We start from the raw sequence: 16,738 nt of genomic DNA on the forward strand, positions 1-16,738 counted from the left end.
TATTGCTTCTCCACCATCCTCACAAAACTGCCACATTCCCAGTACACAACAAACCACAAACTCAAACAATTTACCTCAGAGAGAGAGAGAGACTTTTTTTTTTTTTTTTTTACTTTTAAACACACTTTAATTTACAAGAAAAACTAACAAAACAAAAATACCCAATAAACAAAACAAAAAATATCACCAATTAAAAACTAGGGATGTGCAAAAATTAATTGCGATTAATCGCATCCAAAATAAAAGTCTGTGTTTACATAATATATTTGTGTGTGCTGTATATAATTATTTTGTACATATAAATACACACACTTCACCAAAGACTTAAAAAGAGACACCATGCTTACATCCTAGCATTTTTACACTGATGCGTCTTAAAAATTGCTAGTTTAGCTTGTCCTATTAAAAGAATGTCAAGTGTACACTGTTGTTGCCAAGACTTCCTGTATCGGCAACCCAATATAAATAGACTATTGGTAACGAAAAACCCAATTTTACAATGATTTCACCCAACAATTCAAACAATGAACAGTGTCTAAGACACTCACAATGCTTTTTGCATTGTCGGTAAAACAGTCTCATTAAGCTTCGAAATATAAGAATTTGAGGCAATAATACAATGCAATAACCTCCACATCTCTTAGAGATAGTAGGTTTGTACAGTAATCTCCAAGATGGATATACCTCATCAGAAATAGAAAGCATGCACAGTCCTCCATTTAGTGTCCAGTCTCGGTTTCAATTGCCCAAGATGTACAGACTTCACACATGATATAACATTTTTTTCCTCAATACAAAAAAAACCCAAATCCCCATAACCTTTCAATAAGTTTGTCAAGTTTGTATCATCAACTGATTCCCAATCTTTAAGAACCACCTTAAATTCAGGAAATGTTTTCTGCTTTTTTTTCTTTTTTTTCTTGATGAAAATTTTCAAGGACAAAGGAATTTCTGCACCAAAAAACGTATGATTCATAATTTAGTTGTAACCGCTAAACAGCAGAGGGTTAAAGTAGGATAGTTGACGGCGTCAACTATCGGCGTCACTTGACGCGCTTACCGTAGTCGTTTTGGCTTGCTTCAGTGATGATACAACAAAACTTTAAGTTCTGTTTTCTTCTCTGTTGTGAGAGATGTTTATTGGATTTACACAAGGATTTCCTTTTCCATAACAGAACAATATTCCATCTTCACCAACACTGTCACATAACAAGCATTCAACCACAGCCTCGGTGCGGTGGCGGTCAAAAACTAGTTGCCCTTTCCCCTCTGGCAACACCTGTACTTGATTACAGCTACCCGTAGATGAACCGTGTCATAACCCTAGTGCCACCTAATGGCCAAACGAGGACAGAAACATTGAAATGGCTCCTACTTTAGTTTTTCATGACTATTTCGAAATGTAGCCTAAATGTGAGGAGTTTTTAACGTGTGTCGTCTCTCACTTACAGTGATGTCATATCCGAATGCTGTTTCATGTTACAGTAAAAATAGTGAAATATTATTACAATTTAAAATAGCTGCTTTCTATGTGAATATATTTTAAAATGTAATTTATTCCTGTGATCGAAGCTGAATTTTCAGCATCATTACGCCAGTCTTCAGTCTCACATGATCCTTCAGAAATCACTCACGTGTCCTGAATGTGAACTAGAAATAGTGCAGAATCTGAAATGTATAGCTATATTTTTATTTATGTTTTAAATTGTTTTTAAATAGGTTAAAAAAAAAAGTAAATTCCAGGTTTAAATGGGTGGAAATCTGGTGAAAATCCGAGATGTGCACTACAGTCTCAGTCTTTTGGACCTCAAACAGTGTGTTTATGATATTGCAAGCATCATATGCAGCATGTATATACAGGAATAAATCAGTGGATATACAGTAAACGGCTCATTGAATCCTGTGATGTTTTGCACCGTCAGTCGTTTCGTCATGTAATGTGCTCTATCCATCTTTTTCAGGCTCTATGACTTTTATTAAAATGAGCAAACCCCCAATGCGCCTGTAAATGTCCCGCGGGCGTCTACAATATTAATGACAGACAAATCATTCGACAGAAATATTCATCTGGGTTTCTGAAGGGCTTTGTTGACCTCTTATAAATAAAAATATTTTACTCTTCACATTTCAAGGTTCATTTTATCTTAAAGCAAAAAAAAAAAAAAAAAATCATATTCACGTGTGTCAAAAATGTTATATTATCGGTCTGACACAGTTATCAAACACTTTTTTATCACAGTTTTTTTTTTTTTTTTTGGGGGGGGGGGGGGGGTCTAGAGCTTATAGATCATTTTGAAGGAGAAATGTTTTCATAAAATTAAATTAAGTAGCCTAAACCAAAAGTTGATCAAGTAGATTTTTTTAGATAGGGCTGCACAAAATATGTGTATATTGAAGAATAGATGTATTTATTATAAATAAATATATTTATTTATTTATATGTATATATATGTGTGTATGTATGAAATCCAGCAGTTGTGATACACAGACCGAACACATGATGCCGCTCTCACTTTTAGTTTATACAACAACGTTGTTGAAATAACATTAATAATAATAATATAAGTATAATATGACATTTTAAAAACGAACAGTGCTAAATATTCATTGTTATTTATTATTGTGTGTAGTTTGACAAATCTGATAACTATAAACTTCTAAATCTTGTCGCCTGTCTGTACAGTAAACCTTTGAAAATAAAATTGTAAATGTGAAACATTTTATAATTTTAAATGAATAACTAGCAGTTTTAGTAAATTCATTTTCTTACACACAATATTTGTATTGAATGATTACATATTATTAATAGTAATTCAGTGTTAATTGAAGTGTATTAAAAGATAGACAGATAGATAGATAGATATAGATAGATAGATAGATAGATAGATAGATAGATAGATAGATAGATAGATAGATAGATAGATAGATAGATAGATAGATAGATAGATAGATAGATAGATAGATAGATAGATAGATAGATAGATAGATAGATAGATAGATAGATAGAAAACAAACAAACAGGACAAAAATATATTTATAAAATATATTTAAAATAGTTGTGATGCGTTTTAATATTTCAAAAATATTACTGTAAAATGGTATATCGCAGCAATGAGGCATCTATGTTTATTATGTTTACTGTTTGAAATACAAATCGAAAGTATCTTTAAAACAAACCCCGCCCATCGCCATGTCATTGGCTAAATCATGTCACGCGTCATTCCCTCATTTGGAAAGCGGAAGTCGCGAATACAGTCAGTTAGGCAGGCTATCAGCAGCAGTCAGTTCAGTTTATGGAGCTGCTTCTCCAAACTTAAAGTTTAATCAAAATCACAGTAGGATCTGTAGTAATGAAAGGATTCGGATTATTGTCGGTAAGAAAGACATGTTCCTTCTCGTTTAGATGTTTATTAGGGCTAGATGGAGAAAAAAAGTGAAGTGTTTAGCCTACATGAGAGACATTTTGAAAAATCGAGTAATGAATGTATCATCAGACATAACGTTATGATAAAGATTATTATTCAGTTTTCATCTAAACTGCGGTAATATCTGATCTTCTTTTTGATCAGATTAATCTGGTTTTAAATGGAGATATGACAACTTGGTTTCGGTTCTATATGACAAAACTTCCTTTCAAGTTTTTGTGACGTTTGGTATACAAATATTATATTTGTAAGGAAACAAGTTAGATTAATTAATTTTTAAAAGTTTGTTGCGTCAAGTCAACATTGTACCACTACGGAAAAATTGAAACATTTGACATTTTCACGCAGAAAGAAAGAAATATATTTACTGAAAATATCTATTTTTTTTTTTTAATTGAACAAAACAACAAAAACACATTTATCCAGTTTTTAATGTATTACTAATTTCATATCTAATAAAAAAGTAACATTTCATATCCAGCTGAATGTTCACATGCAACATTGGACCATAGTGGAACACAAGTAATGCCAAGCCATCATATCATCAAATTAGCGTATCAAGTTATCATACTCATATCCATATATTCACCCTGCAGGATTCTCTGTTACTATGACCTCACCTTCCTCATCCTCACCATCATCAACTGGCAGTCGTGTTTTATAATTTTAGGTGATATATAAAATGTGCAGATATATTATGAGAGTTACTAATTACAAAATCATGCTAAAATGCATCTATGTAGATAATTCTAACACGTTTCCTTACAAATATAATATATTGCATAACCTAAATCCTTGGTATATGGCCTTATGTGATTCCATTGTGGTACAATTTTGCCTTGAGGCAACACCGTTTTTTATGTCCTCTAAAACATTTGATATATAATGTAAAGTTCTTGAAAATACTTCTAATATAATTATATAGGCCTACTTATACTTATACTAAATTACATACCAATGAAGGTGACTAGGTGATTAACTAGATGCAAATTAGTGAAAAATGCACTTTCGGAAAACTGAAGCCTGAACACGAAGAGTGTTTGGGAAACATTTTGAATGGAGGTGATTGTTATGTGATTGGCCTTTTACTGGTAACCAATGATTTTATACTTTAGACAAGCGAAATTATGCCATTCCAGACTCTGTCTATAAAGCAACACGAAGTGAGAGTTTGGTATTATCAGGCTACATAATAGGTCCCCTTTAACTAGAAATAGCCTACCATAAAATATGACATTCATGTTCAATTTATTTGTCTTCTCCACAGAACATTGGGTAACCAGTCAAAAAAACAGCTAAAATAATTTATAATAGCCTACATTTATAGATGTCTTTGTCAGATTTTGGTACATAATGACGTCTCTTTCGATCTCTTTCACCCACAGATCATTGTTAGCGTCTTTCCTGCGGCGCACATGGCGAAAGTCTTCGTGTACGGGACGCTAAAGAAAGGCCAGCCCAACCACTTCCTGATGAAGGATCATGCCAACGGTCAGGCCGAGTTTGTGGCTCACGCTCGCACCGTTGACCCATACCCGCTCGTGATCGCAACCGAATACAACATCCCCTTCCTCCTAGTCCTGGACAAACCCGGGACGGGTCAGCGCGTTCACGGAGAGATCTACAGCGTGGACCAAAAGATGCTGGAGTTCCTGGACGAGTTTGAAGAGTGTCCACAGATGTACCAGCGCACACTCATCCGGCTGGAGGTTCAGGACGGGCCCGGTGGAGGAGAACACAAACCGGATGCTGGAAGTAGCGTCGAGGCTTATGTGTACACCACAGACACATATGAACCCGAGTGGCTCGAAAAAACAACATATGAGAGTTATAATTCTAACGGTGATCACGGTCTGCCTTATGTGCAACATTAATTTAATTTACTTTTTTTAATCTACCATTTAGGCATTTTACAACAAAACTGTGTTGTGCATTGTTTTAAAAAAATATATTTTTTTCTGTCCCGTCATGACAGTGAGATTATTTAGCTGTTTTATTTCCTTCCGTATGTCCAGTGACAAGTATACAATACTGTATGATAATTGGAGGGGGTGGGCAATGATGGTTTGAAAAATGTTCACCTGGCAGAGTCCCTACATACAAGTCAAGTCACCTTCATTTCTATAGCGCTTTATAAAATACAGTTTGTTTCAAAGCAGCTTTACAGAGATAACAGGAAAATAGTGAGTCAATTAAACAGGGTTCATTCTACTGTAAAGCGTCTCTAAATAGAAAAATTGAGTCATTGTTCAGTGTCCGGGAGACTAATGGACATATGGAAACATGATGAATGCAAATGCCAACTAGTCCTTGAAAATGAAACTAAAAACACAGATCGTGACAGCAGGTTTGGTTTCGCTTAAAGTTTATTTACACTGATTATTTGAAGAAAAACTTGATTTAAGAGTTGATGTCAAGCTCTGTTTTATACCCTGTGAAGTAAACAGTCATGGTTGGTTATTGTATATTGCTTGATATCATGTTTTAGCCTATGTTTAGGGCTATACATATTTGTTATGGGTGAATAAACTCTCTAACAGTGCGATGTGGCTTATTATGTGATGTCATTTTTATTAAAACAATAAATAAAAATATATGTCTGTTAAAAAAAATGACTGATAAACACATTTTTGGAATGTAATTAAATACCAAGTACTTTGGGTGACTTGTTCATTATTTTGATTTAAAAGCAATAGAACTTCAATTACATTCAGTTTATTAGCAACAAGCGTGAATCCCGCGATATCAGTCTTTGATCATATTATTTCTGACCAACTGCGAGAAGAGAGATCTGTCCGGCTTGCCTGCGCTTTCTTCACTCCTCCTCTCACTGCAGCCGCCTACTCTTGTTCAGAAGAGGCAAGGCACATCTCAAACAAGCCTAGAATTCTCTGCCATTGGTTTGTTCAGTTCAGTTGATAAACCTGTTCCTCCAGAGGTTGAAAGTTACAGTTTGTTCTGTAAGCTATTATTAAAGGATTCAGTTTATTGACGGTAAGAAAGACTTTTTTTCTCCTTTAAATGTGTCGTGGATGCAGAAGGTGATGAAGTGTTATTGCATTTTATATGAATACATCATCATATGATAAGGATTGTTATTGTTCAGTTCTCATCTAATAATCATATTTAGTTTTAAATGGAGATATGACAACTTAGTTCCTTTCTGTGCATCATCTTATTAAACATCTATGCTTTTTGCATGCTTTTATTATGTGATCAACCATGTATGTTTGACCTGAAAATTATGTAACCGAGCTTTTGTATTGGGTTAGCCTAAACTTTTGGATAATAAAGTAATGGAAAAGAGACACAGAAGTGCCATAGGTACGCAATACGAAGGGCACGTTCTCGAAAGGGAACGTACTCGGTAACGTAACCTCGGTTCTGAGAGTAAGGAAACGAGTATTGCATAGCCGTTAGCATGGCAATATGTTGAATACCAAGCTTACATTAGCTATTTACCAATTCACAAGCACAAGAGAAAAAGTAGCCTATGTTGAACTTACATTTACCCTGGAACTCAATGGAAGTTGATTGAAGATGGCTTAGTTGGTCGTAACCAGTCAACTGAACCAAGAATCTTTTCACAAAACCTTCTCCACAGATCACTGAACCAATCTGAAAAAGCAACTATCATTGATAATACATTTATAGATGTCTTTATCAGATTTTGGATCAAAATGACGTGTCATCTCTTTTAGATCATTAGTGTCTTTCCCGCGGTGCACATGGCGAAAGTCTTCGTGTACGGGACGTTAAAGAAAGGCCAGCCCAACTACTTCCTGATGAAGGATCATGCCAACGGTCAGGCCGAGTTCGTGGCTCACGCTCGCACCGTTGACCCATACCCGCTCGTGATCGTAACCGAATACAACATCCCCTTCCTCCTGAACGTCCCCGGGACGGGTCAGCGCGTTCACGGAGAGATCTACCGCGTGAACCAGAAGATGCTGGAGTTCCTGGACGAGTTTAAAGAGTGTCCACAGATGTACCAGCGCACACTCATCCGGCTGGAGCTGGAGGACGGGCCCGGAGGAGGAAAACACACACCGGACGCTGGAAGTAGCATCGAGGCTTATGTGTACACCACAGACACATATGAACGCGAGTGGCTTGAAAAAACAACATATGAGAGTTATAATTCTAACGGTGATCACGGCCTGCCTTATGTGCAACATTAATTTAATTTACTTTTTTTTTTTTTTTTTAAGTTTACCATTTAGGCATTTTACAACAAAACTGTGTTGTGCATTGTTTTAAAAAATATATGTTTCTGTCCTGTCATGACATTGAGATTATTTAGCTGTTTTATTTCCTTGCACATGTCCAGTGACAAATGTATGGAATCTCTGAATGGGCTAATTTATTTGATTTTTTTATTTTGAAGAGCTGAGTTTAAACTCTTAAGAACTTTATGACCTTTTGGTTTACTTCTTTGGGAATGAGACATTTTAAATGATACCAAATATGTATATAATACTGTATGACAATTATTCACATTAAACCATATAGTTTTGTGGGTGAATATCTGGTGATCTCAGCATGAGAGAGAGAGAAGGGATGGGGTAAGAGGGAAAGAGATTTTGAGGCGAGACCAGGAAGTGGACATAGGAAACATGATAACATGTGACGTAAAATTCCTTGAAAATGAAACTAAAAACACAGATCGTGACAGCACGTTTTGTTTCAGTTAAAGTTTATTTGCGGTTTTTCTCCTCAACGTTACTATTACTAATTATATCATGACCAAATACAACCAGAAACAAATATGCAGTCTTACTTGTGAAAGACAATTCCTCGAGACCTGTTTTCATTTGTGTGACGATCTATACGTTATGAGAAAGTTGCCCGACGCAATATGGCGGCGCCGTTGACACGCTCCACCGGCCAATAGGGAGTCTATGTATCTATTATATCTATGATTTCATCATTTTGGAGGCGGAAGTCGCGAATACACCGCTATCAGTTTGTTGTTCAGAATCAGTTCAGCTGATAAACCTGTTCCTCCAGAGGTTGAACGGTACAGTTTGTTCTGTAAGCTATTATTAAAGGATTCGGTTTATTGTCGGTAAGAAAGACATTTTTTTCTCGTTTAAATGTGTCTTGGATGCAGAAGGTGGTGAAGTCAGTGTTATTGTATTTTATATGAGTTACATCATCATATGATAAGGATTGTTGTTCAGATCATCTGCGGTAATGTCTGATCATCTTCAGTTTTAAATGGAGATATGACAACTTGTTTTCCTATAGGACAAAACTTCCTTCCCTTTCAAGTTTTTGTGACTTTCTGTGCGTCATAATATTATTAAACATCCACATGCTTTTTGTATGCTTTTATAATGTGATCAACCATGTATGTTTGACCTGAAAATTATGTAACCAGACCAGAGGCGGACAGAGTACACAGCTTTATTACTTGAGCAAAAGTACAGATAGGCAACACTTTGTTAAATTTTACTCAAGTACAAGTAAATGTACTACAGAGGTCTACTTAAGGAAAAGTACTGAAGTACTTGTTTTTAAAAGTTCTTGAGTATCAAGAGTAGCCTACATTTTCTAAATATTGCGTTACTGCCACAGTGCAAAAACGTCCTACATGGAGTTATGAAAAATGTTAACATTAATACATTGGAGAATGTAAGGAACCGGCCGCACTGAGTAGCATGGCAAAATGTCGAAAACCAAGCTTACATTAGCTACTATTCCCCACCAATTCATAAGCACAAGAGAAAAGGTATGTTGTACTTACATTTAATACCCCTGGAACTCAATGGAAGTTGATTGAAGATGGCATAGTTGGTAGTGTTGTTACTTCTCAAACTCTCAAAATCCATCAAACATCCCTGCATGAGCAACTTTCTGACATTCTGACTGAAAGTGGGTGAATATCAAAATACATGAACCACTTACAAGGCAACACTATTGAAACAATTACTTTTTATTACAACTGCACATAATAATAATAAATAGGCCATTTGGCCCTGGACTAACAGTGTATTCATCCATTCTATTGGCTGTGCTGGCTGCACGAGTGCCGAAGTGATGACGTCACTTTGTAGGACAACTCGGAAGCTAGCGGCGCATGGGTTCCCTCGGTCGAAAAGCAATGCATTTTCCCCATAGACTTTTGGAAAATCGCAAAAAATTAGATCTGTGTTTAACAAAGGGTTGTGACCCTTACACGTTTTGTCTAGCAAGATAATTTACAAGTTAATCCAAAATTTATACATTTTGAAGCCTATATAAAGATTTTTAAAAAAAACACAATCAGGCACAATAAAGTTTAAAAAACCACAAGCAGGTTATAACTGTGTGCTCTATGTCATAGATCAAAACGTGAAAATATTTAGAGGCTTTGTTCACCACAGACCTTATTTCAGGCGATTTAGCGAGGGAACTAGTGCTAATGCTAACTCGCTTCCGCGTTTTTTACAGAGTGACGTCGTAACTTCGGCACTCTCACAAATAAACAGTATGGGTATATTATACATTTTCTGAGTCATCAGAGTGCCTCGAGTATTGAAGTTGTTTAGTTTTGTGTCCCTGGTGTTCGTTCATGCCACAGGGATAAAAGAAAGCATAACAGTTTAGGCGGAAATTGATTTAAAAAAGTCACGTGACCTCCGTGTTTGTCAGACAGATTCACTACACTACAGGTCTTAAATGAAAGCCTAAAAGGTTGAGCCTAAACCAGATATACACCAAATTTCAAAAACAGAATTTATTTGAGGGGATTAGTAACTTCATGCGCTGAAAGAAGTGATTTCGCTACACCCCTGCACTGCTATCGTGATTCTAGTAACGTTACTAGCGCGGTGTGTAACGTTATCATGCCAAAAATCACTGAGACTTTGTCCCCTCAGATGATACCGAATCACTGAACCAATCTGAAAAACCAACCAAAATCATTGATAATACATGTATAGATGTCTTTATCAGATTTTGGATCATAATCGCGTCTCTTTCACCCACAGATCATTGTTAGTGTCTTTCCCGCGGCGCACATGGCGAAAGTCTTCGTGTACGGGACGCTAAAGGAAGGCCAGCCCAACTACTTCAGGATAAAGGATAAGGCCGAGTTCGTGGCTCACGCTCGCACCGTTGACCCATACCCGCTCGTGATCGCAACCGAATACAACATCCCCTTCCTCCTGAACGTCCCCGGGACGGGTCAGCGCGTTCACGGAGAGATCTACAGCGTGGACCAGAAGATGCTGGAGTTCCTGGACGAGTTTGAAAAGTGTCCACAGATGTACCAGCGCACACTCATCCGGCTGGAGGTTCAGGACGGGCCCGGTGGAGGAAAACACAAACCGGAGGCTGGAAGTAGCATCGAGGCTTATGTGTACACCACAGACACATATGAACCCGAGTGGCTCGAAAAAACAACATATGAGAGTTATAACTCTAACGGTGATCACGGCCTGCGCTTTGTCGGTCGTGAAAACAGACGCCCTGAGTAACATTTACCAGGGTTTTACCACACCTGTCAGTGTCACGCAAATTTAAATAAAGGAGTAGTTCACTTTTAAAAAAAATGTTGCTTATTATTTACTCACCCCCATGTCATCCAAGACGTCCATGTCTTTCTTTCTTCAGTCGAAAAGAATTAAGGTTTTTGATGAAAACATTCCAGGATTTTTCTCCATATAATGGACTTCAATGGGAACCAAACGGTTCAAGGTGCAAAAGACAGTTTCAGTGCAAACTACAAACTGTTCAAAGGGCTTTAAATGATTCCAGACGATGAATAAGGGTCTTATCAAGCGAAACGATCGCTCATTTAAAATATAAATAACAAAGTTTAAGTTTTATAAGCTCAAATGGTCGCCTTGCTCTGTTCTGTGATGCGCGTTCGTGACTCTCCTGTTCAAAATGAACGAATCCTTTCCCGAGTCAATTCGTTGAATGAACCAAAAAATGACACGAAAAAAGATTCGTTCATTTTGAAAAATCCTGGAATGTTTTCATCAAAAATCTTAATTTATTTTCGACTGAAGAAAGAAAGACATGGACATCTTGGATGACATGGGGGTGAGTAAATTATCAGCAAAAGTTTTTTGAAAAGTGAACTACTCCTTTAACCATTCAAGTATTTTACAACAAAGGAGCGTGTGTGAGCATTGTTTTTTTTGTTCTGTTATGACAGCGAGATTATTTAGCTGTTTTAGCAAAAAATAAGGAAAGAAAATGAAGAAATGTACGTTTTTAGTCATCATATAATGTATTCACATTTCTCAGGGAATCTTCCAGTCATAACAGAGTTTCACATGGTGACGTTGCAGATATTTTAGCAAATTAATGAGAAATTACCGCATACATATTTGGAGGGAGAAAACAAAATCCTGAAATCTTGATCAACTTATTGGTACTGTATATTATGCGCTGTATTAAAAGATGTGATGATTTCTGTAGACTTTATCATTTAAATCTGTGTTAAACTTAAAACCGTAAATGTTTAATTTCTAGCACGTGGCAAGTGTTTATTTTGGTGTTAATGTGGTATCAAATGGCATTATTAATTTGATGCTGTGGTTTATAAATATGATAGTTGAGCAGCCCTGTGGTGTATATGTTTTTTCAGCAACACTATTAAGGATGATTCAACTGTAAAAAGAAATGAGAACAAAATAGAAATATATATATCATGGAATCTTAATCTACATATAAAAGCACTCCAATATTGAATAGATATCAGGTGTATCTGATTCTGTACATATGCTGTAGATGAGTTTTCTAAATTGCACTTTAAAAATAAATTGAATAAATTCAAAATGTTTTCATTTTTGTTGTTTTAAAAGAAATCCATTTAAATGACAACACATGCCATATATATATATATATGGATTTGTTTATTCTGAACATATTCACGCACTGTCAAACATACATATCTGCCAACATAATCCATATTGGGTTTTTTAATATATATATATTTATATGCATTAAGAAAGAATTAAAATGCTTAAAAAAAGATAAAAGAAGAATTTTGGCACTGGAGCATTTAGACAAAAGGCAGCCGCTTCCTTCGGAGAAAGACTTTTCTTTTCTTGCACCATGACTGAATAATGGCGAACGCCGAGGGATTGTGTGGAGTGGTTCACAGTTAGTATCAAAACTTGTATAAAAACGTCCTACAAAAGAAAGGTTGAAAGTCTCAGGCCAGCAGAGATGATGCACCCAAACATTACAAATCCAGCGTGTGTATAAACCGGTCCGGGACGCCCGGGTCACGTCACCCAAAAACACAATTTTGGCTCAAATCAAGCATATTTTTAGGAGCAATATGATTTTTCATGACACGTTTTCCCCAAAATTCCTAATGTAATATGCTAATGAAAATCATTGAGTTTTATTTCAATAAAAATCAGTATAAATTCATCAACAAATTTACCCAGTTAAACTAGCTATTCTACCAATATACAGTATATAGGGCTGTCAAATGATTAATTGCTTCCAAAATAAAAGTTTGTGTTGACATAATATATGTGGGTGCACGGTGTATAATTATGTTTTATATATATATATATATATATATATATAAATACATACACATGCTTGTATATATTTAAGAAATATTTTAATGTATGTACTGTATATAGATTTATATATAATTTATATTATATGTAATATTTTATATATAAATTATATTTTTTCTTAAATATTCATGCATGTGTGTGTATTTATATATATAACATAATTATACACAGTGCACCCACATATATTATGTCAACACAACTTTTTATTTTGGATGTGATTAATCACAATTAATCGTTTGACAGCCCTAATATATATATATATATATATATATGAAGAGTTCAGATGCAAAAGTCTCAAAATGCCATTTGAAATTTTCTTCTAGAATGATCATTTTTATCAAACTTGTATATTTAAGTTCAGTAATTTCACTTAAATGGTAATGAAGACTACCTATTAATTGTCATTTAAGTGAAATTACTGAACTTTAATATACAAGCTTGATTAAAAATGATCATTCTAGAAGAAAATTTCAAATGGCACTATATATATAAATATATATATATATAATGCGAATTTCGGGCAAATTGTCACGAAAATACAATATAAAATGAACTTAATGGTCCTAAAAATAGGCTTTATTTTCTTCATGCAAACGAAATGCTTAATTTGTTTCCTTTGGATTTTGGGGTGAAATATGACCTGATCATCTTTCACCAGTTTTTTTGTGTGTGTGTGTGTGTGTGTGTGTGTGTGTTTTTCACTGAAATGTAGACAGGCGGTGTCAATTCTTCATAAACATCATTATTAAAAGCTGAAAAAGTGTCCCAAGATTAAAAATGTCATTGATAATTTCTCAGTCAGGCATTTAGTTTGTGTAAATTGTTCGTAAAACAGTTCAGTTCATTCAATTCAATAAAACCGTTCTCACGTACACAATATAGCACCCAATAAACCATTTATAAAAGCACTCGCACATAAACGCTCACGTACAAATCAATAAAACATCACCAATAAAAAATAAAACATTCCTGAAAGCATTCTTATGAATTTTACGAACAATTTACACAAATGAGTTCACGATCAAGGACTGTTTCCTAACTAAACTGTGTCTTTCTGCACATTTAAAACGGGAAGTGTTTGACTTGACCCTGCTGATCTCTCCATCGATGATGATAGTGGTATTTCTGACCTCCATATTCTCACGACCTCACACAACTTCACATCTGAACCCATTCAAAGGTTTTCTATAAAGTGAAACGACGATATAGCACACGAAACAATCCCACTCAAACCCGCTGCCATAAGAAATGTGTTAGTGTGTGTTGGGAGAACCTGATTGAGAGCGTCCTGTGTGTGTGTGTGTGTGTGTGTCTTTGGTCAGTAGGGATGTGGATCTTTGCGGCTGAAGGAGCGGATGTGATTGGACGAGCACGTCGCACTGCGGATCACCTCCATCCACCTACAGATCACATGACAGGAACATGATTCGGGACTGCAGTAATAATGCAATGTAATCTGTCTGTATAATATGATTACTAGGGCTGTCAAATGATTAATCACATCCAAAATAAAAGTTTGTGTTTACATAATATATGTGGGTGCACTGTGTATAATTATTTTGTATATATATATATAAAATACACACACATGCTTGTATATTTAAGAAAAAAATATTATTTATATATAAAATATTTATATATAATATAAATTATATATAAATCTATATACAGAATATACATGAAAATATTTCTTGTATATATTATATATCGTGTATATAAGCATGTGTGTGTGTTTATATACAGTATATATATATATATAATTATACACAGTGCACCCACATATATTATGTAAACACAAACTTTTATTTTGGATGTGATTAATCATTTGACAGCCCTAATTATTACTTTTATAATTATATTATTTATGATTCATGCACTTTTTGTTTTAATTTGACATATTTTGTATTGTTTTACTCATATATTTTATTTTTCGTGGCACTTTTCTACTTTAATATTTTTTGTTTTTATTTTTTATAATTTTTGTAGCATGTTTCTGTAATAGAGTATTTTATTATGAAAGCATGCTATCAAAAAAAAAATGTTACCGATATAAAAATCATAAAATATTGTTTGCTTTTAATTTGAGATATTTTACATTATTTACTTATCTATTTTATTTTGTGTAGCACTATTCTGTAAATAATATGAGGGATGCACAGATCTGAAAATGATACTTCTTTATGTTTGAAAGTTGATATATTGGCTGATAAATCTAAATCTGATTTTTTTTAGGAGCCTGATTACAAACACAAACGTGGTAAAACTAGCCAATCTTTATTATTAATAACATAAAAAATGAATAAATATCGATATGGCGGCCAATATATCATGCATCCCCAAATAATATAATTTTGTAATAAAATTTTTATTTCGTAATATGTCTTTGCAATGAAGTATTCGGTTACACTTTATTTTAAGGTGTCATTGTTACAGTGTAATTATATAGTTAAGTAATAAGTAATATTAATGAATAGGGTATTAGGATTTGGTTGAGGGTTAGTTGCATGTAATTATGTTTACTATTAAGTGCGTGTAATGTACAGTGTGTCACTGTAAAATAAAGTGTTACCAAGTGTTCTCATTAAAGTGTCGTGGTCGTACGCACCTCTCAAACGTGTACTCGCTCTCGGATCTGAAATAGTAGACGTGTGATTTGAAATGCAGCTTGAAGACGTAGTCTTTATGGATGTTCTCGGACTCTGAGGGGATGGTGATGGAGTATCCCAGCAGAGGAAGACTGGCCAGGGGAAACTCGTCCTGCAAACACACCTGAACGTCAAACACGCCACGGACACTCCATTAAAGGTCACGAGAGCTCGTCTCACCTGGTGTGTTTTGTAGAAGAACAGGCTGAAGTTGGTGAAGACCACCCATAACTTCTGCCAACCGTTACTGTTCTTGAACTTCCTCAGCAGATTCCCAGACAGCTGATTCTGAACAATAAAGACCAATGAGAAAACAGAAGACGCTTCGTCCAGACGATTCAACCAGGGTCCAAAATCTACAAGTCAAGTCACCTTTATTTCTATAGCGCTTTATACAATACACTCTCAGAAAAAAGGTACGAAAGCTGTCACTGGGGCTGTACCTTTACAAAAGGTAAACTTTAGGTGGTAATATGTACATTTCAGGTGGTAATATGTACATTTTGGGAGTTAATATGTACATTTAGGTGAGAATACGTACATTTTAGGTGCTAGTATGTACATTTTGGGAGTTATTATGTACATTTTAGGTGCTAATATCTACATTTTAGGTGCTAATATGTAAATTTTAGGTGCTCATATGTACATTTTGGGAGTTAACATTTTAGGTGTTAATATGTAAATTTTAGGTGCTAGTATGTACATTTTGGGAGTTAATATGTACATTTTATGTGCTAATATGTACATTTTAGGTGCTAATATGTACCTTTTAGGTGCTAATATGTACATTTTGGGAGTTAATATGTACATTTTATGTGCTAATATGTACATTTTAGGTGCTAATATGTACCTTTTAGGTGATAATATGTACATTTTAGGGGCTAATATGTACATTTTGGGAGTTAATATGTACATTTTAGGTGCTAATATGTACATTTTAAGCACTAATATGTACCATTAAGGCAACAATCTGCACCCTTTAGTTACAAAAAGTGTATCTTTTCAAAAGGTACAGCCCCAGTGACAGCTTTTGTACCTTTTTCTGAGAGTGACACATTTGTTTCAAAGCAGCTTTACAGAGATAGCAGGAAAATAGTGATTCAATGATGTGAACAGGGTTCATTCTGCTATA

General features: G+C 35.0%; 5 protein-coding genes across 12 annotated transcripts in view; 3 read left to right on the forward strand and 2 right to left on the reverse strand.

Annotated features, from left to right (window-relative positions):
• gpc6a (glypican 6a) overlaps nt 1-1,255 on the reverse strand; it is a 421,465-nt gene extending 420,210 nt beyond the window's left edge. Inside the window, exon 1 of the mRNA XM_089132555.1 lies at nt 1,061-1,255. The gene's annotated coding sequence lies outside the window, so the exon portion shown is untranslated. The remainder of the gene's footprint in view (nt 1-1,060) is intronic.
• A 1,987-nt stretch (nt 1,256-3,242) lies between these two features.
• LOC120460535 (gamma-glutamylaminecyclotransferase B) lies at nt 3,243-5,967 on the forward strand. The gene is made up of 2 exons (XM_039648357.2): nt 3,243-3,374; nt 4,811-5,967. The coding sequence occupies exons 1-2, from the start codon at nt 3,351-3,353 to the stop codon at nt 5,297-5,299; spliced, it is 513 nt and encodes a 170-aa protein (XP_039504291.2). The 5' UTR covers nt 3,243-3,350; the 3' UTR covers nt 5,300-5,967.
• Nucleotides 5,968-6,284: 317 nt separating this feature from the next.
• On the forward strand, nt 6,285-7,942 carry LOC148978781 (gamma-glutamylaminecyclotransferase B-like). The gene is made up of 2 exons (XM_039648359.2): nt 6,285-6,419; nt 7,127-7,942. The coding sequence occupies exon 2, from the start codon at nt 7,154-7,156 to the stop codon at nt 7,604-7,606; it is 453 nt and encodes a 150-aa protein (XP_039504293.2). The 5' UTR covers nt 6,285-6,419; nt 7,127-7,153; the 3' UTR covers nt 7,607-7,942.
• A 403-nt stretch (nt 7,943-8,345) lies between these two features.
• LOC120460534 (gamma-glutamylaminecyclotransferase B) lies at nt 8,346-12,212 on the forward strand. 3 transcript variants are annotated; one of them, XM_039648355.2, is made up of 2 exons: nt 8,346-8,493; nt 10,400-12,212. In XM_039648355.2, the coding sequence occupies exon 2, from the start codon at nt 10,430-10,432 to the stop codon at nt 10,886-10,888; it is 459 nt and encodes a 152-aa protein (XP_039504289.2). In that variant the 5' UTR covers nt 8,346-8,493; nt 10,400-10,429; the 3' UTR covers nt 10,889-12,212. The 3 variants fall into 3 exon arrangements, with proteins under 3 accessions (XP_039504289.2, XP_039504290.2, XP_088988686.1); XM_039648356.2 differs by having other exon boundaries at nt 8,376-8,459; XM_089132560.1 differs by having other exon boundaries at nt 8,382-8,445.
• A 1,421-nt stretch (nt 12,213-13,633) lies between these two features.
• The window catches only part of farp1 (FERM, ARH/RhoGEF and pleckstrin domain protein 1), an 80,598-nt gene continuing 77,493 nt past the window's right edge, over nt 13,634-16,738 (reverse strand). For all 6 annotated transcript variants that reach the window (XM_039648331.2, XM_089132558.1, XM_039648332.2 and 3 more), the window contains 3 exons: nt 15,787-15,894; nt 15,567-15,718; nt 13,634-14,361 (listed from right to left, as the gene is read on the reverse strand). In XM_039648331.2, coding sequence (XP_039504265.2) covers nt 14,280-14,361; nt 15,567-15,718; nt 15,787-15,894 — 342 coding nt within the window. In that variant the 3' untranslated portion in view covers nt 13,634-14,279. The remainder of the gene's footprint in view (nt 14,362-15,566; nt 15,719-15,786; nt 15,895-16,738) is intronic.

This window comes from Pimephales promelas, chromosome 6, assembly GCF_988280905.1.
Source record: "Pimephales promelas chromosome 6, fPimPro1.hap1.1, whole genome shotgun sequence".
NCBI classification, from domain to species: Eukaryota; Metazoa; Chordata; class Actinopteri; order Cypriniformes; family Leuciscidae; genus Pimephales; species Pimephales promelas.